General features: G+C 50.7%; 6 protein-coding genes across 6 annotated transcripts; 2 read left to right on the top strand and 4 right to left on the bottom strand.

Moving 5' to 3' along the window:
• Positions 1-3269, bottom strand: PEX2_045030 (putative translation elongation factor eEF-3; the record flags this gene model as incomplete). The annotated part of the gene is made up of 2 exons (XM_016741778.1): positions 1-86; positions 152-3269. 2 exons carry the CDS (start codon positions 3267-3269, stop codon positions 1-3), a joined length of 3204 nt encoding a protein of 1067 aa, XP_016603480.1.
• Positions 3270-6778: 3509 nt separating this feature from the next.
• PEX2_045020 (GPI inositol-deacylase) lies at positions 6779-10254 on the bottom strand (the record flags this gene model as incomplete). Its single annotated transcript, XM_016741777.1, has 3 exons — positions 6779-7007; positions 7065-9655; positions 9715-10254. The coding sequence occupies 3 exons, from the start codon at positions 10252-10254 to the stop codon at positions 6779-6781; spliced, it is 3360 nt and encodes a 1119-aa protein (XP_016603479.1).
• A 1258-nt stretch (positions 10255-11512) lies between these two features.
• PEX2_045010 (sugar transporter family protein) lies at positions 11513-13137 on the bottom strand (the record flags this gene model as incomplete). The annotated part of the gene is made up of 3 exons (XM_016741776.1): positions 11513-12163; positions 12217-12891; positions 12961-13137. 3 exons carry the CDS (start codon positions 13135-13137, stop codon positions 11513-11515), a joined length of 1503 nt encoding a protein of 500 aa, XP_016603478.1.
• A 3298-nt stretch (positions 13138-16435) lies between these two features.
• Positions 16436-17266, top strand: PEX2_045000 (putative glutamine-serine rich protein MS8; the record flags this gene model as incomplete). Its single annotated transcript, XM_016741775.1, has 3 exons — positions 16436-16567; positions 16691-17076; positions 17158-17266. The coding sequence occupies 3 exons, from the start codon at positions 16436-16438 to the stop codon at positions 17264-17266; spliced, it is 627 nt and encodes a 208-aa protein (XP_016603477.1).
• A 394-nt stretch (positions 17267-17660) lies between these two features.
• PEX2_044990 (uncharacterized protein) lies at positions 17661-18563 on the bottom strand (the record flags this gene model as incomplete). Its single annotated transcript, XM_016741774.1, has 1 exon — positions 17661-18563. One exon carries the CDS (start codon positions 18561-18563, stop codon positions 17661-17663), a length of 903 nt encoding a protein of 300 aa, XP_016603476.1.
• A 509-nt stretch (positions 18564-19072) lies between these two features.
• Positions 19073-26911, top strand: PEX2_044980 (Glycoside hydrolase, superfamily; the record flags this gene model as incomplete). The annotated part of the gene is made up of 8 exons (XM_016741773.1): positions 19073-19309; positions 19365-21024; positions 21077-21752; positions 22182-22289; positions 22352-22616; positions 22690-23070; positions 23142-23763; positions 24021-26911. The coding sequence occupies 8 exons, from the start codon at positions 19073-19075 to the stop codon at positions 26909-26911; spliced, it is 6840 nt and encodes a 2279-aa protein (XP_016603475.1).
• Positions 26912-26966: the final 55 nt, after the last annotated feature.

Below are 26966 nucleotides of genomic sequence, written 5' to 3'. Positions count from 1 at the left end.
TCAAAGGTCATCCTCATCGGAGAACACCTCCTCACCACGCTTGCGGCGGGCAGCACGGTCCTTCTTCTTCTTGCGGAGCTCGGAGCCTGGAAGGAAACAGTTAGCAATTGAACTTTGTGATGTATAAGCGAGGAAGAATTATATGACTTACCAGAAAGCTTAACCTTCTTCTGGACAACGATCTTGTTACCCATGGCATCGAACTTGTCCTCATCATCGTCACCCTTGGCGTCGAGACGGGGGCCGGAACCCTGACCCTGGACCCAGTTGTGTCCGGAGGGGGTCATGACACCGTCGTTGACGGCCCAGACTTCCTCAGTCAGGTGCTCAGTGAACTCACGGGAGTGAGTAATGATAACAACACCACCCTCGAAGGACTTGATAGCCTTGGAGAGGGCACCGAGAGAGTCACGGTCGAGGTAGTTAGTAGGCTCGTCAAGGACGATAAGGTGGGGACGCTGCCACGAGCAAGCGGCGAGAACGACCTTAACACGCTGGCCACCGGAGAGACCACGCATGCGAGAGTGAGAGACAAGCTCGGCATCGAGACCGAAGTTGGCGCAGTGCTGCTCGATCTCCTTGCGGACAAGGGGACGGAACTGACCGGAGGCGAGGGCCTCCTTCTGATCAACCTCAGCGACCTGCTTGGGGTGAGAGACAATGATCTCGGAACGGGGCAACCAGGTGTTGTCAGCGGACATGAGAGGAGTCCACTTCTCGGACTTCATGCCGACGTTGTCACCCAGGGACCAAGAGATCTCGTACTCGTAGGTGTTCTTGAACTTGCGACGAGAGTGGATGCCAATGACACGGCGGAGGGAGCCCTCGACCTTGTAGATCTTGTCCATGGCCTTCTCATCCTCCTCGGTAACGATCTTGTTGGCGCGGTCCATAGTCTCACGGTCCTCACCGGTCTGGAAACGCCACTGGATGTACTCGGAAGGAGTGGAGTCAAGGTGGTTATCAATGTGAGCGAAAGCGTGCTGCTTAATGTAGGCAATACGGATGTTCTCGTGCTGGTAAACATCACCGGAGGTGGGGATAAGTTCACCAGTCAGGACGTTAACGAGAGTAGACTTGCCAGCACCGTTGGCACCGATGACGGCAATACGAGAACCAAGGGAGACCTGGAAGGTAATTCCGTGGATCTGGGGCTTGGGGGTACCGGGGTACTGGAAGGACATGTTGCTAACACGGCAAATGGCCTTGGACTTGGTCTTGACACCCTCAAGGAAACCGGGCTCGGGGAAGCGGAACTCCATCTCGGAGGCACCGAGCTCGTAGTAGGACTTAGCAGCGGGGTGCTGCTTGACGAACTCGGAGAGGGTACCGCGGTAACGGCGGAGCTTGAAGCGCTCGTAGTGGACGACGTGCTGGATGACGTTGTCGAGGAACTTGGAGTCGTGAGACACCATGATGGAGGTGCAAGGGGAGCTCTTGAGGTAGTTCTCGAGCCATGCGACGTTCTTGACGTCCAAGTGGTTGGTAGGCTCATCAAGCAGGAGAATATCGGGGCTCTCGAAGACAGCACGGCAGAGAGCGAGCTTCATCTTCCAACCACCAGAAAGGGCAGTGATGGGGCCCTGGATCTGGAACTCGGAGAAACCGAACTCGTTGAGCAGCTTGCTCTCGAGCTCCTCACGGGGAGGGTTCTGTCCAACCTCAGCAAGCTTCTTCTGGGTCCAGGCAATGACGGTCTGCTCAGTATCGGCAGAGTCGAGATCGTGCTCGACGTAGACGGTCTTGACCTCATCCTTCTTGGGGAAACCCTCGAGCTGCTCGTTGTTGATAGCACGCATGAGGGTGGTCTTTCCGGAACCGTTGGGGCCGAGGAGACCGTAACGCTGGCCACGCTTGAGGCGCAGGTGAGTCTGGTTCAGCAGAATCTTGGCACCGTAAGCCAGGGAGAAAGTGCAGTTGCAAAGGTCAACACCTTCCTCCTCGTCGGAGGCGATAGCATCGGCAGCGGCGGCATCGGGGCAAGCCTTCTTGCGGAGCTCATCAGCGACGGCCTTAGCATCAGCCTCGCCAACGATGGCAGTGATGTAAGGGATGGTGTTCTGGGTCCAGATGACGTGGTCGTTCTCCTTCTCATCAACGAGCTGAGCGGCGATGGCAGCAACGTAGTTGATAGCCTCCTCGGAGGTGGGGATGATGTCCTTGTGCTTAGCCTCGAGGATCTCCTTGAGGATGGCAGCGACGGTGGAGATGTCACCAGCGCGGGAGACCTCGGGGATCTTGCCGTCAACGACATTACCAACACGGGAGAGGGTGTCAAGAGCCTGGCGGGTCTTCTCACGGGCCTCGGGGTCGGCAAGAGTCTCGTTGTTCTTGTTCAAGCCGGGCAACATCTTAGGCAAGAAGGGAGCGACAAGCTGGGGGTCCTCCACGAGCTTACACATGTTGTCGACAATGACAGCGGTCTTACGCTTGATGGCGGTCTCACGCTCAACAAGACCACGGTCAAGCAGGGGAACCATGATAGCGAGGGTAGGGCCAGTGACGTCAGTGACGAAAGTGGTGGCACCGAGCAAGTGAACGGTCTCGGGGACGTTCTCGGGCTTGGCGATACACTTGATGAGCTCGGGAATGAAACGCTCAATATCCTTGTTGACGATCAGAGCGCAAACCTTCTCCATGGTGGAGTAGGCAGCCTTCTTGATCTCGGACTTGGTGTCCCACATGGCCTCGGAGATAACGGGGATCAGAGTAGGAACCTGGTAGCCGAGCTGCATCTTGGCAGAGTCGACGAGGATGTTGAGGCAGTCGAGAGCAGCCATCTTTTCGGGCCACTTCTGGGCGTTGGCGAGAGAATCGAGGAGAGGAGTGATAACGGCCTTGACGGCGTTACCGGTAACAGCCTGGACGATAGCGACAGCGGCGGACTGGGCAGCCTGCTTGACGGGGACCATCTTGTCACCGACAGCGGCAAGGACAGGGCCAAGGAGGGCAACGAGGTGAGGCTCAACACCGGGAGCGATTGTGGGGTGGGAGGCAATAGCACGGATACCCTCGCAAGCACGCTCGCGGGCGGTAGCGTCCTTCTTGTTGGCGAGCTGCTTCTTGAAGATCTCGGTGGCCTTGAGACCAAGAGCCTGCTCGGCGGTGGGACCGCTGAAGAGAGTGGCAAGGTTGCTGGCAGCGGCATTGGTCTCATCGGCGCTGGTGGTCAGGTTGAGGTTCTTGATGAGGTCCTCGAGGACAGCGACCGACTGGGCGGTCTCCTTGCCGGTGAGGGCAGGAGAGGCGGCGACGTTGGCGGCAGGCATTTTGGAAGAAATTTTGGCGGGTTGGAAAAGAGGAAGGGGTATTAGAGTAAAGAAAGAAAAATCCTTCCTTTTTTTCTATGAGGGGTATCGTAGAATTTTTTTGAGCAAAAGACTCAACTGCGTCAAATTTTCAGACGCAAGCGCTCAAAGATTGGAGCGTGACTTTTTTTTTCTATTCTGTCTATGCAGAGTAGAAAAACACAAAAAGAAAGAAGAGGCCGACCCTCGAAAAAAAGATGCAGGAGTGGAGGAGAGGAGGGGGAGAAGAGAAGGGGGGCGAGGATATTTATCGTGTGGCATAAACCTGGGCGGCAAAACCCTATGAAAATGGCAATCAAAATTTTTTTTAAATTTTCAGGCCCATTGTCCCGCACTAGTCCCCAATTAGGTTTAGTTGCTCCGTTCCTGCACCCTTATTGGGTCAAGTCCTGCTTTCGCCCGAATCCCCTTTCCTTGATTGGTTCGGCCCGTTGCCTGGCTGTATTTGGCTTAGTAGGTGGCTTTTTTTATTTTATTTTTAATCATTTTAATATTCTTAATTATTTTTTTTTCTTTCTATATACATATTTTATATCAGATTGACTAATTTCAATAGCTTGTTGTACATCTGGAGATATAGAACCTATGTCTGTATACTTTACTACCACTGTTCGTATTACACTAAACAAAACAGATGTGAAACAACTCTCATCTGAACTGCTTTGATTCTCACCTCAAGTCCCATCACATATCTCATTTGCCAAACCGTCTCTAGGTGATGTATCTGGGGATAGCCTAGTTCCATACTACGGTACTAACTACTATCCTCGTTGCATAAAGTACATTGTAGAACCAACCGGAGGCGCGCGAGTCGCCCTTCGCCACCCATGACCGAGTGGCGCAGTACCATTTCGACATCCAATGAAGACACCCGAGTTTTCTCCCAGGGAACTGCAAATTTTAAGAGTTGCCATGATATTGAATACCCTTCCGCTTATTGTTTTAGTATTCCGTCAGACCCAGACTTGGCACCTCCATGTCAACTGCGGATACTCAACCGCTGGATATGTATCCCATCTGAAACCACATATGTGGTTGACATGTCGATCAGAGCTGAGTATAATCTCCGCCCAAAATCACCCAGAAGAACCAGCGTGGTAAGCCTGTACAACTAATGTTCAACGCCCTTCCCCAGCCATACTAGTTCGCTATAATTAGTACGATAATTTTCTTTATATGAACGTCCAATTAAAGGCGAACATCAACCACGGGATGCCCTAAATTTCTTTCACCGCTTGATTTTTCTTATCGCTTATCGCGAGTGTTATCTTGCAAGATTGTCCAAATAAGAAATGGGCTCTCATCCGTTGTACAGATATATTGCACTGCTAATAATAACATCACATGTAACCATCTAGAACAAAAAGAACTGTCGAGACCCCCATTGGGCGTTTATCGCAGCCCATATCCTTATCCCCCGCGAAAGGAGTTGGGTGGCAAAAAAGTAAAAAAAATCCTAAACTCCAAAGAAATGCAAAACGAAAACCTTCCAGCTAAAGCCAAAAAAACAAAAACAAAAAAAGAATCGGCTCAGTCGGAACTCTACCAGGCTCCTTACTTTCCATAGTTCAACAAAGCTCATTGAAAAAAAAAATCTGTCGCTAGATCGTTTAATAGATGGCCACTCCGAGGTTTCCGCGGGAGCAAATCATATTCGAAGAATTTTTTTTTCTAAACCAGAAGAATATCTGCTTCTAGAAGGGACCCGAAATTTGCAGTCAAACTCGTTTCTTTTCCGTCTTGTTTTTCTCTAAACGTCGTGGCGTTCCCACGCCACCTGGGACTTCGCCTACGTCGAGGCGAGGTCATCACATCTACACCCTACACCCTACACCTCGGTATATGGGTGTTCTACAATCTACCATGTAGACTATATTAGTAGTATCAATTGTCATCTGTCGGCATTCGGACATACATATCGTACTGAGCTTGGAGAGTGGATCCGACATGGCATACCCGGTGCCCCAGTTGTTTATTTGATGGGGACCGGCGGCGAATCTTCATCTCACTTAGTCTAACCCCTTTGTGACGAGTTAGGTCAATGCAGGATGTGTCAGACATGCATTTGATCTTGGGTATCCACCGTTTGAATCCGGGGTAGATGCCGTGTAAGGGGGTTGTACCCGTACTCAGTGCAGTTATGATCTTGTTGAATTTCGAAGATCTGAACCTTTAATTTTTAATCTATTCTGAAAGTACTTCTCGTATTTATTCTTTTTTTTTCTCTTTCTCTCACTAGCCCCTTTTTACGTACTTGGTTGCCCAGGCCCCCATTTTCTGGACATAGCGCTTAGACCTTTCCCTTTCCCTCGCATACATATACATCGGATTTTAGGCTGCTCGAGATGGCTTTCCCTTTCCGCTTCAGTGCTCACCCTGTGCCGCTTTTTGCTCACTGAGTACACTGGTGAGGTTAGCGGAAAACATCAGTGACTTCATTTTGCTAGAGGGCTATATAGTAATAGAAGTCCCTATCATTTCTAACCGCCAACGCTGTGAAGGACTCATATATTGTTACTGGGAGAATGCATTGGAAATACAATTACTGCAAGAGACCTCAATAGGTTTAACGAGTGGAGAAGGGGTCCGAATAACAGCCCAAGGGGGTCCTTTTAGGATAGCCCTACGGAGTACGGAGTAGTTTTATTCGAATTGAAGCTAGGTAGCTTGCAAATCGATTTATAAATTGTGATTTCGTCTGGTTTCGAGTGTTTAGGCTGATTGGGGCATAATATTCCCAAAAATAATCATACAGATGGGTTCCATAACTCAGTTGGTTATAGTATGGTGCTAATAACGCCATAGTCGAAGGTTTTTCATTTCTCTCTCTTTCATTTGGAACCTTTATTATTTTTTTTTTTCCATGTCTATGATTAGATCAATGTTATAAAGCATCATGCAAGCCGTAAGTCTACAGAGAAAAAGATTAAGTGGTGAGGTAATTAGTATGTGGGCATGCACAACTCTATAAACCAGGAACAAAAAAACACACAGAACCGCCAACACGCCCGGAACCGTCAAGCAGAATCAGTACTTCCTTGCATCCTGCAAATATATGTCCAGATAGTGATCGAACAATAAAAAGAAGGAGAAACAAAAAAAAGCGCACCAGGGGGTATATACAAGACTTCATCATAGCAGCCCACCAGGCAGAGAACGAAGTCTGAAGTCTGGGGGTTTGCGAGGGTCGAGTAGTATCACAAGGTCCCGACTATTCTCACTGGGAGACGTGGGGTTGTGGGATAGGTGTCGTGACAAGTGGTGTGGGGAGGTTTAAGGATTGGGGTGAAGGCAGGAAAAAAGATGGGGACATCGATATGCGTAAAGTCGCTGGGGAGAAAAACCCCGATGTCTGTACAAAAAGGTGAAAACGCTCGTAACTCCAGACCCATATGCGCAGCGCAACTCCGTGGCAAAAAAAAAACAGCGAATCAAACAAGCAGAACAAGAACAACAGACGTGATTAACTTTCATGGCTTCTTCTTAACGTGACTACTCCCCGTTTCGGATGGAAGCTCGTCGCCATCGATGATACGCCACAGACGGCGTGGTGAGAAGTTGTTGCCGAATAAATAAATACCGACGAACCAGGCTGCGAGGAGGTTGGCGAGGTGGTGGAGGAGATACGCGTAGGAGACGCCGTATATCGCTGAGTAGATAGCGATGGCGAAGAAGATCATTGAGGTGACGTGTCTGAATCTGCGACGGAGATAGATATGTTAGCTTAGGACTTGTGAGATATAACGCTCTACATACCTGGTCGTGATGCGCGGTATCATAGCGCCGCTGGTCATGGTCTCGACCAGAATGAGGAAGGGCATAATAGATAAGACGTTTTGGTGGGATGAGAACGGCATAAACCAGTGCACGACGAGATTATGGGCCCAGACCAGGAGGACCAGCACGTTGATTGGGAGGACCCACAACATCAGGATCAAGATGGAGTGTGCGTAGTTGTCGAAATTCAGGTGCGAGGTAGATCTAGTTTCCTTGGCGTGCCATTGTGCCCGCACAGATGTGGCTAGCTGCACAATGCAGGCGACCATATAAGCAAATTGGTAGGGGATGACAGTCGAGACAAGGATCAAAAGGATCGCCGTATGGATAATGCGTCGGCGAGGAGTGGGGGTGTGAAAGATCGGCAGGTTTCCGCGGTCTTCTCGCCGGATATAGCCTGACTTGCTGTTTAGGAACCCATAGGCCCAGGAGAAGATATTCACGAGGACGAGAGCAAGATAGTTGACAAGGACGCAGACGCCAACGCTGATGAGACCGAATACTGGGACTAAGAACCAGAAGAAAGCGTCTTGGGAGCCAAGCAGGAGATCATTCTTGGTGAAGTCGACGGGAGTCTCGGTCGAGTTGGACCGCCAATGAAGGGGTTCGTCGGTCTGAGGCAGAGCTTTGGAGGTAGCGAGGGAGGAGGCCAGTAGAGACATAGCCACCAGCAGAAGCGGGAACGAAGACCGCAACGCACGATCAAGGCCGTCGGTGAACGGAATAAAGTAACCAGTTTCATCATAGACCTGGAACTGCTTCCGGAGAACAAGGGCCACAACGAGTAGTGGGAACGCCGCGAAGATGGTTCGATACCGCATCACTAGCTCACCAAGACTGCTGGTGAGATCCACTTGGAGGGAGATGTCAACCGTCGAGTCACTGGTTGGATCCGTCCACAGGTGAAATGATACACCCCCGAGAGCGGCCTGCTCGCTAATTGCAGGCGGCATGTATGGCGCCACACCGTGCAAGTTTACGTTGACCTCGTTGACATTGACGAAAAACTTCGACTCATGAGGGTCAGAGACGGATTGCCGGAGCAATGGAGCGAACAGCTCCTCCTTCTGAGGATGGCGAGTGATCTTCAACCGGTAGTCGAGAAGACTCGAATACAGTGCGGGGATCTTCACTTCCATGAGCATAGGCCGGCTCGCGGGTAGCCGCATCTTCAGGCCAGCACTGAGCAATCCTCCCAATCCCACCTTGGCCCGAATCATTGCATCCGAGCTGTCCGAAAACTCGGCGACAAGGAAGCCTGGAGTCGGTACATTGGCCTTGTCTACGACAGCTACGAACTGATGTTCTGCGAGAGCCTCCAAGTCGTACTGGAGATATGAGAACGGCGGGGTACGATCGTAAGCATGTTTCGACGAGGGGGTCGAGGCAGGCAAATGAATACTGTCCTCGGCCGCGCTCTTGCAGGCCAAGCGGGTTGAGCCCACAGTGCCACCAGAGAAATCTAAGTTCAACGGGAAGTTGGTTGAACGGCCATTGGATAGTGGGAATACGCTGCAGAAGAGGACCTCAACATTGCCATTCTTGTCAAGCGACTGGTCCGTGAGCAGGGTGAACTTTTTACCGGAAACCCCCTGGGGAGGGATTGGTAAAAGACGAACATCCGGGCCATGCTGCAGCCCCAGTTCGCGCAGGACCAGCCGCTGGCCCTGTGCAAGGATGGTGTTTGCGTTATCCTCAAGGGTCAAAAGAGTATTTGCTTCCTTCTGCGGCAGGGTACGCTCAGCCACCGACTCCAGACCCGTCAAATACCACCGCTTAAGCACACGCATCCGTTCTGCCCGTGGTTTCGTTTGAGTAGGGCGCCTGGCGTCGACGATCTCAAATAAGGATTTGATTATAGCCTTGCGGAACTGATCACACCAAGTAATCGACAGATGATCCATGCCAATCCAGACATCCGGAATAGACGACGTGAATACAGTAAATCCATGCGTCTCGGGAACGAGAGAGGAGATACTGGCATAGTCGGAGGGCACCACGGTGTCCCGCGCACCACCCGCAATGGAGATGAGAGTGACATGCCACAGCGGGTTATTGTTGGCCCATGTCTGCGCATAGGCGTCGCGCCAATAGTCGTTGATTTGTTTATAGGTGTGGACGATATCGGAATCGAAGGAAACAGGCGGTTTTGCGTGAGGTGCAGACATGGTGATGATCGTATTGACCGAATTGGCTTGGTAGTTCGCCATAGTCAGAGAGGTCCGTGCCACTATTCCGCCCATAGAATGTCCGATAAGGATGACTGCGCTGGGATCCGGTAACCCTGGATCTCGGCGAGTGCGTCGCGGATCATGGTAAAGTGATAGGATGTACGAGATCGCCTCGTTCACATATTCCGCTTGATCCAACAGCGTTTGTCCATGGAACGCCGCCATATCCTCATTGAAGTCCACCATGAAAAAGTCCAAGCTCCGCGTTCCAGCCGCGTGGCGGCTCTCATCGTGTCGGACCACATCGTAGTAATGTCGCGAGGCCTCGGCGGCCAGAGATCGGACTTGGCGGTAGCTTCCAGCGTTCCCGGGGAGAAACAGAACTGGCACGCCGTTCAACTAAACATACAAGTCAGCACAAGAATCCAAGCGCATGGACCGAGTCCGGGCCACCGTACCTCGATGTTATCCTGGGTGTAAGGATCCACGCCTTCCTCCCGATAGACGAAGAGATTGTATTTGCTTGCAAAGCGAGTATGTTCCGTGTCAAATTCCAACATACGAATGAATGTCGGACTCATCATTGGAACACCGCAGCCATCCCCGCCATGTTGCCGACCGGTGAAGGAGCTGACAATGGAGATCACGAACGCGACAGCAACGCAAGTGGTGAAAGCCGTCAAAATGGAGCAAGACCATGGGCTGCGTTGGCGGGATTGTCGTGCACGACGACCGTCGGGAGAGGGGGCTTCCATCGGAAGTCGGGGGGAGCCCAATGGCATCGATTTGGTATCGTTGGAAGGTTGGGAGGACGGGGTGCGCCACATACTCGAGTTCCGGGAGCGCGGTGTCGCGCTGCCGTCGCGGCAAAGATCAGAGCTGGTGCCGCGCCTAGCTATTTGAGATCGCGTGTTCTCGTCGATGGGGGTTCCATCGTCTGTTCGGGAGACCGAGGAATCTTCGTCCTCGACAGGGGATCCCGACGAGCGTCTGTGCATTGGAGAAGGCGGAGCCGGGACTTCATCCAGCACATACAGACAGGTTCTTGGCGCAGGGGGTTAAACCTCGCAAGAGAACCCTTAACGAGTAAGGAACGAGGGGAAAGGAAGGGGTGGGAATGGGGGAAGACAAGAATGGAAGCCGGGGCGGTTAGAGGTTTGGCTGGGCCTTGGCGGAGAAAAGGTCTATGTCCCTGACAGTCCCTGAAAGTGCTTTTTTTGTGGGTACAGGTATTTGAGGTCTTTATGAACTCCAGAAGTGTTTCTTCTAATCTTTGGTCTCTAAATTTTCACTTTAAAATATCCACTTTTGAGATGCTCCTTTTTTTTTTTTTTTTTTTTTTTCTCGACGCAATTGGCATTGTAGGCTTGGCACCACAAACTTAGTACATAGCCCTAGAGGCTTGAAGCCACGACAAACAAGCCTATGCCGAGAGAATGGCCTATGTTGTACATATTACAACATATATTCTATCTTATAAGCATTATGAATAGAAAATAGATCGAGATATAGGAAATTATGAAAGATCTAATGTATAGATGCACTGGAACTACCACAGCAGGCAACCGTGTATCCCATGATAATGTTCCTGCAGGACGCGTATGCCATATAATAAGACTAGGCAGATGCTTATTACTACATTACTATTATAAATGACACCCCCCATAAAGATTAGAGAACGCATTTTGTCTTTAGACATCCTTGGAACATCTGAAACCAGCTGGATATTCAGATCTATTCTTCGTGGATCAATGTGACTCTATTATAATCAATGACGTGATGATGCTATACTAGTATAGCATCACATTCATATTCAACCCATAGTATAATCATCTTGTAATTACCACCATTTTTGTCTCAATCCATTCGGTTCGTATTTTATTTTATCTGAATTTAATTCAAGAGTAGTGTATAAGTGCGGGGTTTTAGGCTGGAAGGACGAATCCTTGCACAATATAACTAGAGCCTCTCCTAGGTAGGTCTCACGCTTAGTGTGCTTACAGTACAGGGCAACCAAACACATACGAGAGCGAAACGCACTGCTCACATCAATCTACAACACAGAGCGAGCGAGATAAACAGAGCTAGCCATTAGAAGCCAATGTATTGTCTCGTCCAATTATATCCTAGATGTTCTTTCCACATTCTCTCAAATAAAAAATCCCAAGTCGTTGCAAGGTCCCGAAATACAAAGCAATCATCAATCATCGCGTAGGCATTAGGTATCACACCAGCTCCTGGAATCCCCTAGCGAGTCTACGGCACAATAGAGGTCTTAGCTTTTTCGGGATCTTCTCCAAAGTCCTCCTTATTGTTGAGGCCGCGGTGAGCAGCAACCTCCTGCAGATCCGCATCATGCTCAGCATCGAAATTACGACCCAAACGCTCTGGTCCCGCAATCGTAATCAAAATAACATAGGCAAAGACACAGCCCATGAAAATGCAGATGACCTTGCCGTATTCGTAACGGTGGGCGGCTGCTTTAGTTGGAGGCAGCGGGAAGCGTTCACCGATAGTTGACTCAATGGTTGAGCTAGCGGAGGAGACCAGGTTTCCGAGTTGGTAAGCGGTGCCGACGGCGAAGGTGCGGATAGGTCCTGGGGATAGTTCCATCAGGTGGATTGGGATCACACCCCATGCACCCTGGACCATGAACTGTTCGAAGTAGGCTGCGGCAATAACATTCTTGTTTTGGACAAATGTGTAGGGGTAGAGAAGGGCGCCACCAATGATAGAGATGACAATGATAGAGAACCGTCGGCCGAAGATCTGACTAGCCCAGCCGCATAATACGCCACCTGACAAAGCGCCTAGGTTAGCAACGACTTGTGTGACAGTGACTGCGTTTTTGGAGAAATTGAACTGGTTCTGCAGCATTGTCGGGTACAAATCTTGGGATCCGTGCGACTACTCTCCATGTTAGCTTCTTCTGTTACTCGAATAGCAAGTAGTGTACATACCATGAAATTAAACCCTGCCATAAGCAGAACCAGGTATATGAGCATCAGCCAATGTCGCTGCAGTGCAACCTTCCCTTCTGACATGAACGACGCCGCAACACCTCCGCGGACTTCCTGCCGCGCTTCCTGGCGCCGACGGAAAGTTTCGGTTTCACCTAGGAACAACCGGAAGATAATGATCAAGACTGGTGGACCGGCCGCAAACCAAAACAGCGGCCGCCAGCCATGCGGAGTAGTATCGACAAGACCTCTGGCAAAAGCCGTGGCGAGCAGATACCCAAACGCGTAACCTTGCTGCAGGAGCCCCGAAATGATACCGCGTGCTTCAGGCGGGCAATCCTCCAGCGCTGTAGCAGCCGCGTTACCGTACAAGCCACCCATGGCAATTCCAAACAAGGCGCGACAAGCCAGGAACTGTTTATATGTCTGGCAGAAACCAGCGCCGAGCTCGAGGACCACGAAGAGGAGCTGGTTGACGATGAATGGCCATTTGCGGCCCCATCGATCGGAGGCGATTCCGAAGGTGATCGCGCCGACAGATCGCAGCATCAGCACCAGGGTGATTCCCCATGTGATGTCGGTCACGGATTTATCGAATGACTTCGCAAGCTCAGAGGTAGTAAGGGAGACGGTGAAGAAGTCGAATGAATCCCAAGACCAACCCAGAAATGCGACCTATAGGGTTAGGTTGATTAGCCAAGTCTTTTTTTCTTGCCCATCAGCCCTACGGGGAGATCGACATACCGAGAAATTAAGCCACTGAGTCCGGTTTAGCAGTGTCAGAGCCTTGAACGGGTTTGGCGCGGGGTTCATCGGAGGCTTCAGAGAAGAAATACGAGTTGCGATGTAGCGGCCGACACTCATATTCTCCTCAACATCCGGTGAGGATGTCGCCGCATACTGAGGCTTTGCCTCACCCATAACTGCTGAGGATCTTGGAACACCGGTGAATCGGAGAGGAAAGTCCAAAGCCTGGCGGAAAGTCCAAAGAAAGGGAAAGAAGATAGATCAGAAGTCCAAACAAGGGGGGCCTGGCGCAGCTCTAAATACTACGCGGGTACCCTCCCTCCTCCCTCCTCTATGGTCACCGAATCTAGCGGACATCCCGAGGACCGAAAGGAATCAAACGAATGACCACCGACGTCTGCGGTCCCGCCGAATGCAGGGATAAGACGTGATCTTATTCGCTTGACACGCGGGTCAGCAATCTGGAGTCGGGGATGTGCACGAATGAGGGCAGTCTCAGCTCAACCGCTGATCACGGTACACTTATGGGGTATTGGCCCCGGAAAACGATAGTCCCCGTGGGGAAAAGTTAGAAAAAGTTTTCAATGTACCCATAATGGCACGGTGTTTTTCGGCGGTAAACGCAGGTTGATGCAAGGCACAGAGCTCACGGTTTTTTTCTTGTGCATTCTTTTATGGAATTCTTTGTCTTTTTTACTTCTACATCGTTCTAGATTGGTTTTCATTAGACCTTTCCTCCGAGAATTTTGCACTCTCTTCCGGTGTGCTTTTGCATTTAGCGGATGTGACTGCATCTACCAGCCGCAATATAGGCATGGAAGTACACTCACCTTTGGTTTTATCTCTCAACCTAAAGAAATACTCTCCTCTGCGCAGACCACGAGGTGGGGTCTAAAATGGAGGGGAGATTAACCCAATCCTGGAGAAGTCCCCCACAATAGTATCTTTGGACAAGGTTCCTTAGCCAGGTCGGCTGTGATAGGGCCCCTCGATCAGCCTCCGCTGTTCTGCTGATCGCCGGTTTTGTGTGCCAAACGAGGATAACCCACACACATCCTAGACTTTGGATTTTGGGCTTTGGACTTTTCGCCCGATTATAAGATAAATATCTACTACAAAATCCGTAGTTGCCCATGATATAGCATAGCAACCCACCTCCTCAGACTCGCATATTAACCTTTCAATGATCCAGCGGCCCGTAGCTGCTTGGCAGGGCTTCTCTGAAGTAAGACTTCGCCCAGGTAGATAGTAGACTGCCAAGCATTAGAGGGGGACAGTGCGTGGCCACATGTTCGGCTTCTCTCCGAACAAGCGAAGTACCCATGGGTGGCTGGAATTCTCTTTTACTACTTCGTACACGTATTCCCTTCCCTCAAGATTCCCCTCTAAACTTACGACAAGATCCGAGATCTCGAGCGCGAGTCAGTTCTTGGCTGCAGCGCCAACAAATACCATGCTATTGGCAAGAAAGCTGTTTATCACCTCGCTCGGACTCACATGCTTAGCCACCTTGTATGTATGCAAGTTGGGCTGAATCCTTCGCTCCTGGGTTTACTTTGCTATTGGTGTCCATTTTACCCTCGGGCATTATATACCCCGTAAGAGTCTCCACTTGTCGGGTCTACACGGCTAAATAGGCAAGTCGTTGATATGCCGCTTGGCGGCCGTTGTTGATCTTTATTTTGATTAGGAAGTGAGGCGGGGGAGGTTTCATCGGAGATAACGTCCTTCTCTTTTCTCTTGGATGTATCCAGACTAGTGACTACTAGAGGCTCTTTAAAGACAGGTTTACCTAGTAAATTGGTCGCTTTAGAGGTTTCATCGTAAATTTAGTGGATCCAGTCCCCACTTTGACAAGATCCGGGGTAGTTACAACTAGTGACACATGAAAGAAGTGCATTAAATTAAATGAGTCAAATATCGAGAGGCGAATCTGAAATTGCTAGATGCCTAAATCCAGCCCTAATATGCACTCATCTGACATCCCTTGTCGTCAACTTTTGGGACCGACAAAAAAACGCCCACAGGGAATATATCCAGGGTTATACTGATATATCGCAGGAAGTGGGTGTTTCCTACATAATCTTCTCGTCTCTCCAAGGAGTCACTGAAATGACCAAAAAACAACTAAGTCATGCTGTTCATCTCTACAGCAAGCTGAAAACTATCATTCTCGCTATCAACCATGTTCTTGATGTCTTCTCAAAGGTCACTGAGAGGCTGCTTTTATCGGGCTTACCTTGGAATACCAGGGAAACAAGTTGTACGTTGAAAATCATAGTTATTATAAAGAAAATATCGAGCCTATTCCACAACATGTAAATGCGAAATTAACAAGACTGCTACGTGGAACTGTTATTTCGAGCCTCCAACCTGTCTGACTAAAGGCCATACGTTTAGTTGGTTTAACATGTTCACGAAGGACTTGGAAACCTATTTCGAATTTGAGACCTCGACACAAGTTTTGAAGTGCTATAGTATCGATGGAAGTACTCATATCCCTGCATAAGAGATTCAACCCCACATGGTGGGGGTTATAGTGTTGTTATATTGGAAGATCGATGGCCGAAGTCCCTTCGGACTCACCAAGCTCCATCGACTTGATTGTAATTGACAGAGGTGTGTACTCGGCTTATCTTCATGATGCTAGATGTCGAAAGCTATATTACAATACATGGTTGAAACCCGAATCGAAACCCTTGGATACTACATGGACCGCTTTGGATACGGGTCCCATACAAAAGTTCACTGGTGCATATTGAACTCAAGTCATTGATGCCCGCGCAAATTGTCAGGTAGTGGATTTTGTCATTTTTAGTTAGAGTCATACATATCTGTCATCTAGACCATACATTGCTGTACACGAGATTTCTGTCAAAGAAAAAGTTTAGTGATTATTGTTTCAATGTCAAGTCGATAATACTGCTGAACACAAGCAGTAAACATATTAAGGCAGTGGGCCTTCTAATATGGAAAACGTCAATTTCGAACAACCATAATGAATATATAATGAACTGGATATACGGAGTACCATACTACTTGATTATCGCCACTCAAGTCCCTTTGGTCTAAAAATACCTACCAAATCAGGAATGCTCCTCGGTTCCTTGCAGGAGCCTGTCAATTGCGGGGCGATAGTCTTGGCGTTGATTGGCGTGGATGGATGCTAAATGCCGAATGCTGTAAAGGTCCATAACTAAATAGCTAGAGATATACTCATTGGTTACCTAGTTCAGCTGAAGAAAGGTTAAGCCACCTTTTAAGATGATAAGGAGGCTGTGTTCATCAGAAAACTCCCTGAGAGGCGGTGCTCAACTTCCCGCTCAGCCCCGGGAGCCCCGCTGATGCCGTGTATTTATTGTCAGGTCATCCCCAGATCTCTCCTTCCTGTTCAGCTCATCCTAAATATCGATACCTATCATCCCATCTAACACTTACCCCAAAACCGCCTCTTACCACCCCCGATACCAATATGTCGTACGGTGGACCCTCGCAGAATCAATACGGCGGCAGTGCCAGTTATTATGAACAGCAAGGCCAAGGACACTACCCCCCTCAGCAGGGACATTCCCCTCAACCACAGCAAGGATATTACCCACCAGAGGTGAGTTCATACACATAACACATGAAATGTCGTTACACATGACCGAGTCGCACGGAGCTCGAATTCTCACTTTCATCTCGTACTCGTACTGCGGCTATACCTAACTAACTTTCCGCGCTGCAGGGTCAGCAGGCTTACGGTCCGCCCCAACACGGCCAACATCCAGGACCATATGATCAACAAGGCGGTCAGGGATACCAGACATACCCCCCGCAGCACCAGCAGGGCCAATACCCTCCCCAAGGCAGTCCTGGATACGGCCAGCCTCCCCAGCAACAGCAGTACCCGCAAAGCGGCGGCGGCGAGAGCTCCGCGTACTATGGCGGCGCACCCCAGCACCAGCAAGGACAGCCCGGTGCTGTAGGACCAGAGGGCGACAGGGGCCTTGGGTCGACGCTGCTTGGTGGCGCGGCTGGTGGGTTCGTGGGAAATAAGCTTAGCCACGGTATACTTGGTACCGCAGGCGGTGCTGTTCTGGGTGCTGTTGGTATGAATATGGCGACTAAGCTGTGAGTCTTGCCCCTTTGCGCTATCCTCTTTTTCTATTCTTTTGGGTTGAGACGAGACTGACTGTTGGTGCTCTGGTATAGTGGGAAGGAACACAAGAAGCACAAGAAGGAGAAGAAGCATAAGAAGGATAAGAAGCACAAGCGGAAGGGCTCCAGCTCCAGCTCTAGCTCTTCCTCTGATAGCGACTAATTGGTCTCGCTTGTTTTGGTGTGATTGGTTACGGTGACTTGCTTGATCCTTCTCCTTTTGTATACCCTGTCTTTATTCTACTGTGTTTTCCGCTCTAAGAGCATTCGGCCCGTTTTGGCTTCTCCTCTGGGGCGACTCGAGGGGCTTTACGCTTTACTTTTATCATATGCATTTGTATTCTTAATGAGATGACAGTTCATGAACAAAGTGGAATTATTGAATCATGAATCATGTGACTATGCCTTAGTTGGTAAGATATCCTGGAGTGCTTGTTAGCTTGCATTTATGCCTGGTAGGTAGCCCTTCACTTCAGTTCATATTGAACTTGAATATGGGAATGACTAAGGCCATGAGTGGATTCCAAATCGTGTATTATTACATTGTCAATATTCTGTTATTGAGAGACTTGATGCGCCTCAGCATCGTTTTCCTTTTCATGGATTGACAATTTTTTGAAAAAAGCCTCTGGGTCGATGCTACTGTCCAGATCAAAGGATAGCTTGGGGACTTCCTTTGGTGAATCCCACAAAAAGCGCCACTTTTGTGAAATCGGATTCCAGTACTGTCGTGGCACAAGAGCAGACAGGCGTCTCCATTGACGACGCATTAGCCTGACTGTAATTGTGTGTGGCCGGCCATTGGCATACTCAGCGAAGGTGGTACCCTTCTCAGGGCCCCTAGCCAGCAACTTGAAGAGCTCGCCACCAGGCTTGGTCTGGGAAATCTGGGGCTTTGAAGTTCTCCTTTTCGGAGGTTCCCATGACACAGTCCCTGAGATGAGTCCCTCAAGCGTCTGGAGATCCTTTTCTGGTAATGGTGGAAGGAGACTGTTCAATGTATTGTTGTACCATTGCCTCCGAATGTTTCTCTTTCGAGACTCAGCCAATTCTTTGCCCCAGCTGTTCTTATTGGGAATCGGAGGTTCCAATTGTTTGATCAACGGCCTGATCCGGGCTGCTGCAACCACTGTGTTCTGCATTTGAGAGGCCGAGAGGCTCTTCACGATAGCCGAGGGTTCCCAACCATCACTGAAATCAACAGGCCGTGAGAGTAGCTCTTTGAGAGCCAAAGAGTCATTGGGGATTTCCGGCGTTAAAATCTTTGCCAGCAGTTCATGTCGCCGTCTCCCAGTGCGACCGTACGACATGAACAACACTTTCTCAAGAGGTCGTGAATAGCCTTCATTTGCTCGCCGCAGAACCGACAATGCATTTCTTGCCGCGTGAACCGCATTAGGACCAGCCTTTGGGGAACGGGAGGAAACAGCACGATATCGGGAGATGATATGGTCTTTCATGTAGTTGCGAGCGATGGGGTCAGGTAGGTAGGTACATTCGCGCAGCGTGGCGCGAAATAAATGGCGCCATTGTTGTGTTTTGGAGAGATTGTGTACCCAATGCTGAGGTTGTGGTCTGGCCATTAGGAATATCTTATTTTTATTGCAATCGTGAAGTGGAAAAAAAAAGAAATCCCAAAACGGAGAAACGCGAAATCCTTGGCGAAATGCGTGTCACGGGAACTCCGACGCGCCATTTTCGCAGTCTCTCCCCCCAAACCCCGCGAACATTGCCCTGCCTTGCATTGAGCCTCGGATCTTAATATCTCAATATCTACTTGACACCTCGTTTGGTCGCTTTGTGGCTTTGAATGTAAATTGGTCTGGCCTACGGTTTCCCTCCAGAGGGTTAGCCACGCGCCTCCTTGAGCTCGCGTCATTCCAATCGACATCCGGTATCTCTCCCCTTGCTATGTACTCTATCCCATCATTACCCGATTTGTATGCTGACATTTCCTAGAAAGTTCAGCATGTCATACTCACAGGGCAGTACAGGGTCGAATGGAATGGCCTACAACATGTTGAATGCTTCGCAATCCCTCTCTGCCACCCCTCGCGCAACTCCTCCGCCCCCGAAAGGATCTCAGATGTCCTCTTTCGGTTACCCCAACGGCCTCGCACGAACTAGCTTTGGTGGATACGATGGAGCCAACGACTATGGGTCGGTAATGTCATATCAGGAGGAGTACAAACCACAGATTTACCGAGTTCGTGGTCTCAATCCACACCCACAGAGCATACCACTGACGACGCTCAAAATAGGCTGTCTACTCTAATGTCGCTGTCTATGAAATGGAAGTAAATGGTGTTGCTGTGATGAAACGTCGATCCGATTCTTGGTTGAACGCTACGCAAATTTTGAAAGTCGCTGGTGTAGTGAAAGCGAGACGAACGAAAACCCTCGAGAAGGAAATTGCGGCCGGTGAACACGAGAAAGTACAAGGCGGTTACGGAAAATACCAGGGGACGTGGGTTAACTACCAACGAGGCGTTGACCTCTGCAGAGAATACCACGTTGAAGAATCACTCCGGCCACTGCTGGAGTACGATATGAACCCTGACGGCTCCGGAGCTCCTGCCCACGAATCGACGATAGATACACCCACCAAAGAACAAGCAATGGCTGCGCAGCGCAAACGCCTTTACAACGGCGGGGAGAATCGCAGCGCTTCACAGCCGCAGCAGGGAACTTTCTTCCAAAATATCTCGCGAACCGCCGCCACCGCTGTGAATGCCCTCAGCAAAGCGCGCTTCGACTCACCCAGCTCTAATAATCGTCGCCCCAGCATGGCTCGCAAGCCCTCACAGCAGATGAGCAGCCAGGAATCCGGACTCGCGTTCAGCAGCCAGCAGAGCATGTACAGCATGTCCGACAGCGGGTTTGGCAGCTTGCAAAATCGGTACCAGGTTCAAGACGACAACGACGATCTTGCGGAACCTCCTCGCAAACGCATGCGCTCTACTTCGCACCAAGGCCCACCTATCGGTCTTGCTCGAGAACCATCCAATCTATCCATGCACGAACCTACACCCACAGAACCTAACGACTCCTTTTATCAAGATATGGATATTCCTCCCCCTCCTATTGACGATGGCTCGAAACGCGGCGTCGAGTCCCTGGCGCCTGCTTCTACTCCCGAGAGATTCCAGAAGATGAAGCTCATTATGACATTGTTCCTCGACAAACGAACAAAAGACTTCACGGATCACCCGGCCTTATTGCAGTTGACCGGGGATGATCTTGAAATTCCCCTTGATGAGTATCGAAACAATGCCCTGCACTGGGCTGCGATGCTTGCCCGAATGTCACTACTCAATGCGCTAGTAGCCAAGGGTGTCAGTATATCACGAGTCAACGGTGCCGGAGAAACGGCCCTGCAGAAGTCCGTGGGCACTCGGAACAACCTTGATTATCGAAGCTTCCCACGTTTGCTGCAGGTATTAGCCCCTACCATTGACATGGTCGATTACAGCGGACGTACAATCCTGCACCATATCGCCATGATGGCCGCAACAGGTGGCGGCGGACACGTCTCCGCAAAGCATTATCTGGAAGCTCTTCTTGAGTTTATTGTACGACATGGCGGTATCGTCCCAAGTGCGAATGGAGACCATGCGCCAAACGGGAACCCCAGCAATGAAGTCATCTCTTTGGGACGGTTCATCTCTGAGATTGTCAACCTCCGCGATGATCAGGGCGATACCGCCCTTAATCTGGCAGGGCGTGCGCGCTCAGTCCTTGTCCCGCAACTCCTGGAAGTGGGTGCTGATCCTCACATTCCAAATCATACTGGCCTCCGGCCTGCAGATTACGGTGTGGGTGTCGACATGGTCGACGGAAATTCTCAGTCTCAACAACCGGTCAATCGGAATGACACATTCATTGATCAACTGGCGAAGTCGAAGAAAGAGATTCTTGATGGTAAAATGTTTTCCCGCCCGCCATCTTTATTATTACTAACAATGAAATCTAGCGGCAATGTCCCAAATTAGCACAATGGTTGAAGAAACACTTGGCAGTATTGACCGAGAGTTGGCTTCGAGTTTGACACAAAAACAAGAAAGTTTCGATCACTGGCATACGAAGATCCGCGAGTCTGCCAAAGCTCGGCAGATCGAACAGAAGCAATATGATGAGCTTAGACGCAAGGGTGCTGAGCGCGTGGAGCTAGATCGGCGCATCAAGAATCTAGAGCGTTCATCTGAGGGTCTGTTGGTCACAGTGAAAAACACACCAGGACTGGACGCGACCAAGACGGTTGTTGTGGGTGACGCCGACAGAGATTCCGGTGTTGATGTTGCAACATTTGATGCTCTCTTCCCTGAGGCTTTCGACCCAGCGTCCGGGTTCTCAGACCACCAAGTTGGCTTCCTGGCTGCACTGCCACCAACGGATCTGCTTAGGCGCCAGGCACAATGCTACAAAGAATTTAACGGAGGGATATTAGCTGAAGTCGATGGCCTGAAAGCAAAGAACGCAGTTCTTGGACAAAACTACCGTCGCATGGTGATGGCATGCACGGGCTGGACAGCAGAGCAAGTGGATGAAGCCGCGGAGGGGCTCACGCAATGCGTCAAGGAACTGAATGACAATCCCGTTCCCGAGGACGAAGCCATTGAGATCCTGATGCGGGATCGCGGGCAGGATTGGTAGTTTAGTCTGGTGTGTTGCATTATTCTCTGAGCGTTTAGGCGGCTTTTTCGGATGGCGTTGCTTCTCTTGTACACAAATACCCTGGTGGCATGCATCCATGCCCGTTGGCACATGTCTTGTTATTTATGAGAAATGCAATTCTTGTACACTTGATCAGATGTCTTGGTTTCTTGGCTGCATGTACGCGTAGGCTAAATGTTGCGATATTAGCCGGTCGAGGATGGCTACTGGGCTTGGTGGCTTGAAGCCCCATGTTAAATGCCGAGACCTCATTTAGCCCATCCCCCGCGTTTTGTTTGCTTGCCGGATTTTTGGATAAATAGCCTGTTGCAGAGAAGTATTTATAGTCATGCGTAGCACCTCCCACCCACCCCTGTAGGTATCATTATAGCTTTTGACAGTTGTCATTACATTACTGTGTACAGGATCAACAATATGGCCACCGGCTTCCTACACGTGAAGGGCGACACTATCGTCGATGGGAATGGAGAGGGGGTTGTGATGCGAGGAGCTGCTCTCGGGGGATGGATGAAGTATGCAGACGATCAGATTACCCTAGTATTTCCCTGTCTCCGAACTGACATATTGTACAAAGCATGGAGAATTTCATCACAGGCTTCGCAGGCCACGAAGCCCAGCACCGCGCTGCTATGCGCCGAGTTCTAGGACAAGAGAAATACGAATTCTTCTTCGACAAATGGCTCGAGTACTTCTTCACCGAGGCGGATGCCAAATTCTTCGCCGAGCTAGGATTGAACTGTCTGCGTCTGCCTTTCAACTACCGCCACTTCGAGGACGATTTGAATCCCCGCGTGCTGAAAGAATCAGGGTTCAAACACTTGGACCGAGTCGTCAACCTGGTCAGTCTTTTGTATATTCCCCTACATGGGGGTGGTATTATAGGGAAATAGACTAATTACAATGTTCGTATAGTGCGCAGCGCACGGTATCTATACCATTCTGGACATGCACGCCGTTCCCGGTGGCCAGAACCCAGACTGGCACTCCGACAATCCGACCGGCTATGCCGCTTTCTGGGATTACAAGGACCACCAAGACCGGACTATTTGGCTCTGGGAGCAGATCGCCACCAGATACAGGGATAATCCTTGGGTTGCTGGATACAACCCGCTCAACGAACCTTGCGATCCTGAGCATGTGCGACTACCCGCATTCTATGCTCGCGTTGAGAAGGCGATCCGCAAGATTGACCCGAATCATATCCTGTGGCTGGATGGGAACACATTTGCAATGGAGTGGAAGGGCTTTGACGAGGTGTTGCCAAACAGTGTATATGCTATGCATGATTACTCGGTGAGCTTCGCATTCCTTTCCGGGCCCACGGGAACATGGAGTGTAGCGTTCTAATACAGTCCTATCTCTAGTCAATGGGTTTCCCTACCGGCGATCGCTACAAGGGCACAGCTGAACAGAAAGAACGTCTTGAACGCGGGTACCTACGCAAAGCGCAGTTCATGAGCGAGAACAAGACCCCTGTCTGGAACGGGGAGTTTGGGCCCGTCTACGCGGACCAGGTATTTGACGTCGATGCCCAGACCGTCAACCAGGAGCGATACAATCTCCTTGGTGATCAGCTGCGCATCTACGATAATTATAACATCAGCTGGTCGATTTGGCTCTACAAAGATATTGGTCTGCAGGGTATGATCTATACAAACCCCGAGAGCAAGTGGAACAAGACGCTCAAGCCTTTCCTGGACAAGAAGAGGGACTTCTGGCTGGATAAATGGGGTCGCCGACCTCAATCTGAGCCTGAGGCCGCTTTGAAGCCTTTGCTTGAGTGGATTGACCGTGTTAGTCCCACTGCGAAGGAGACTTATCCCACGTCGTGGAATACGGAGTTGCATGTCATGCGGAATGTGTTTTACACTTTCTTGGCGGCTTCATTTGTGGATGAGTTTGCTGAATTGTTTCGAGGAAGTAGTGAGAAGGATCTGGAAGAGTTGGCCAGGAGTTTCCACTTTGAGGGTTGTGTGCAGCGAGAGGGTTTGAATCGTATACTCAAGGACCACGCACATGCGTCTCATTGAGTCTGAGGAAGACTCAGCTTGATATAGCATACTATAATAAATTGGACATTGGCGACTGATTCTGGTGTCCTAAAGGGTCGTCAGAGGTTGGATTAATAATAGATGCGATGCTCTATAAGCAGAGCGTGGTAATAAATTTCAGTTCCTGGCGATATGGTAACCTCTGTCTAAATACCACGCACTCCTGTTATCCACACACTATCGATAAGCCAGAAAAATCGAAAAAGATCGCGGGGCACATTCTCGACTCCAAGATCATTAAAAGGTTACTGGAGGGATTTGACATGGCTGAATCTCCTGCGTATCCGTCCAATCTGGACAGCATCTTTGATGCCGCATCTCCTCTCAAAGACCGCATCGATCCAATCCGATTGACGTCAGACAACATCGTCCCGATCCTCAACCTGCCCCTCACTCACAAGGTGCTGGGTCACGATGCCTCAAACGAGTCTCTTGCGCAGGTTGCAAGCGGCGAGATCTCATACACTACCTTCGTCGCCAACCAGGCCCGCGCCGCCCTCGAGTCTAGCGATGACCTAACCACGGAACAAAAGCAATCGCAACTCCTTCATCTTGGACTCGCAGCCTTGTTCAGCTTCCTGCAGTCCAACGTCACCGGTCCTCCCCTCGAATTCAGCTCGGCTGAAGCTGTGTTGCCCTCTAGCCTGCGAACCGAACCCACAACCCTCAAAGCCGTGCGGGCAAAGATCATCCGTGACCTAACTTTGGATGGAGAAGCTGCCTACAAGCTCACACCCAACCCGGAATTGTTTGCTGTTGCCAAGGCTCTATTAGCTGATGCGAGCAGCGATGGACCGCTTGTGGCAAAGACCGCGCGTATGCGCACCAACTTCCTTCACCAAAAGATGCTCTCGGAGGTCACAAGTACTCTCCAGGATGTGATCTACAAGGATGTTGAGATCCTGGACAAGGCTGAGTTGAACTCGGACGAGAGGAGTCGGTTCCTGCTGGAAAGGGCCACTATCCACACACACCACGGATTCGATGCCAAGGCACGCGAAGATATTGATCAGGCGGCCAAGGTGCGGAGGTTCGAGTTTGCGTTGACTGGAAAGATGGGCAAGCGCACAAAATTCCAAGACCGCGATATCAGTCAGCTGGTCGTGTTGGCTAAGAGCGCTGATGAGACACCACAATCTTCGGAGCCTTCTGGGCCCAAGAATCTGAACTTGGACGACGACACCCTTCTCGAGGCTATCTCTTTCTCCGACCAAAAGCCCGATGAACAATCCTTGGCAATTCAGGATAAGGTTTCCGCAGCTCTGGATGCTATTGATGCCAACAACCAGCCTATTCTCAACCCCGTTGACTCTGCTCTCCTACTGGCACTAGCATCTGCCATTACTAACACCTCACCTGAGAACGGCCTCACCCGAGAGGAAACAAACCCCTACGCCACTCGAGTGCTCGATGGCGGCAGCTCCAACTGGCAGATCTATACCCAAGCACTTCTGGTCCGCAGTCGGGTAGAGGGCTACCGTTCCCGTACCGTTGAGAGAGCTGTGCTTCAGATGCAGGCTTTGGTGGATCAAGTCATTGCGGACACCGCAACTAGCGATGACGCAGCTCAGACTGAATCTGGCGACCCTACAACTTTCCTGCCGCGCCCTGAGCAGTCTGAGTCTGCCCCGGCCGCTGACCGACTTGAGCACATCTGGATCCTAAACTTCTCAACACGCTGGAGCCTCGAGGCCGAGCTTGCCAAGCGCTGGGTTGATCTCGGTGGTCTGCGCACCGCACTCGAGATCTACGAGAGACTACACATGTGGGCTGAGGCCGCGCTCTGCTACGCCGCCACCGAGCGCGAAGGCAAGGCGAAGAACCTCATCCGCCGCCAGCTTTACCAGGCCACCGGCCCAGATGAAAATGATGAAAACGAGCAATTTGAAGGACCAGAGCGGTCACCACTACCAGCAGATGCTCCCCGTCTGCTCTGCATCATGGGAGATATCGACAAGGACGAAAAGCTGTACGAGCGCGCCTGGGAGGTCTCCGGAGAGCGATATGCCCGCGCCCAGCGGTCCCTGGCCCGCCACTATCTCACCTCCACACCACCGCAACTGGAAAAGGCCGAAATAGCCTATAAGAAGAGTTTGCACATCAACCGCCTGAACCAGGGCGCATGGTTCGCTCTCGGCTGTGTGCAGCTCGAGCTCCAGAAATGGCAAGAAGCAACCGACACCTTCACCCGCACCGTCCAACTCGACGATACCGACGGCCAAGCCTGGAGTAACCTTGCCGCAGCGATGTTGCGCATGCCCGCCCCAGAGCCCGCCCCAGAAGTTATCGACGAGACCACCGGTGAAGTCTCCGTCGCCGAGGTCGACCCCTACAAGCGTAAGCGCGAGGCCCTATCGGCGCTCCAGCGCGCAGCGCAACTTAAGGGCACTGACGCCCGCATTTGGGACAACGTCCTGACAGTCGCGGCGTCCATCCCGCCCCCAGCAACACCATTCCGCGATGTGATTACCGCGCAGAGGCGCATTATCGAACTCGTCGGCACGAAGAATGGCGAGAAGTGTATTGATGTGGCGATTTTGGGCATGCTCGTTGATTTCCTGAGCGTGGCGTTCGAGTACGAGGCGTTGCTTATTCGCTCTGACGATCCATCTGAAGCCCCGATTGTTCGCACGGGTACTATTCCTGGCCAGATCATCTCACTGGTGGATCAGAATGTCGTCCCGCTTATTACACACTCTTCGGTGCTGTGGCAGATTGTTGCTCGCGTTGAAGTTTTCCGTGGTCGGCCGTCTAAGGCGTTCGAGGCTCATGAGAAGGCGTGGCGTGCTACTATTGCTGCTAACGCTCAGGGTGCTTTCCAGATGGGCGATGAGAAGCCGTGGCTTGAGGTTGTGCGGGCTACGGAGAAGCTTGTGAGGGATGGTTATGCTAAGTTTGGTCCTATGGACCGTGAAGATCAGAAGACTGGGGGTGATCAAGAGGCTGAGCTTGTTGCGAAGGACTGGCGGTTTAAGGCTCGAAGTGCCGTGAGAGGAATCATGGGCAAGGGCAAGGACTTCTGGGATGGCACAGAGGGCTGGGACCGCTTGAAGCAGTTGCAGTCCGAGGTGACAGGCAATTAGTACATATAACCCTTGATGCTGTTTATGAATCATATAGATTAGCTCGCTCGTCTAG

The sequence above is a fragment of the Penicillium expansum genome (assembly GCF_000769745.1).
Source record: "Penicillium expansum strain MD-8 chromosome Unknown contig145, whole genome shotgun sequence".
Classification (NCBI taxonomy): domain Eukaryota; kingdom Fungi; phylum Ascomycota; class Eurotiomycetes; order Eurotiales; family Aspergillaceae; genus Penicillium; species Penicillium expansum.
This window is presented reverse-complemented; position numbering and strand designations above follow the sequence as displayed.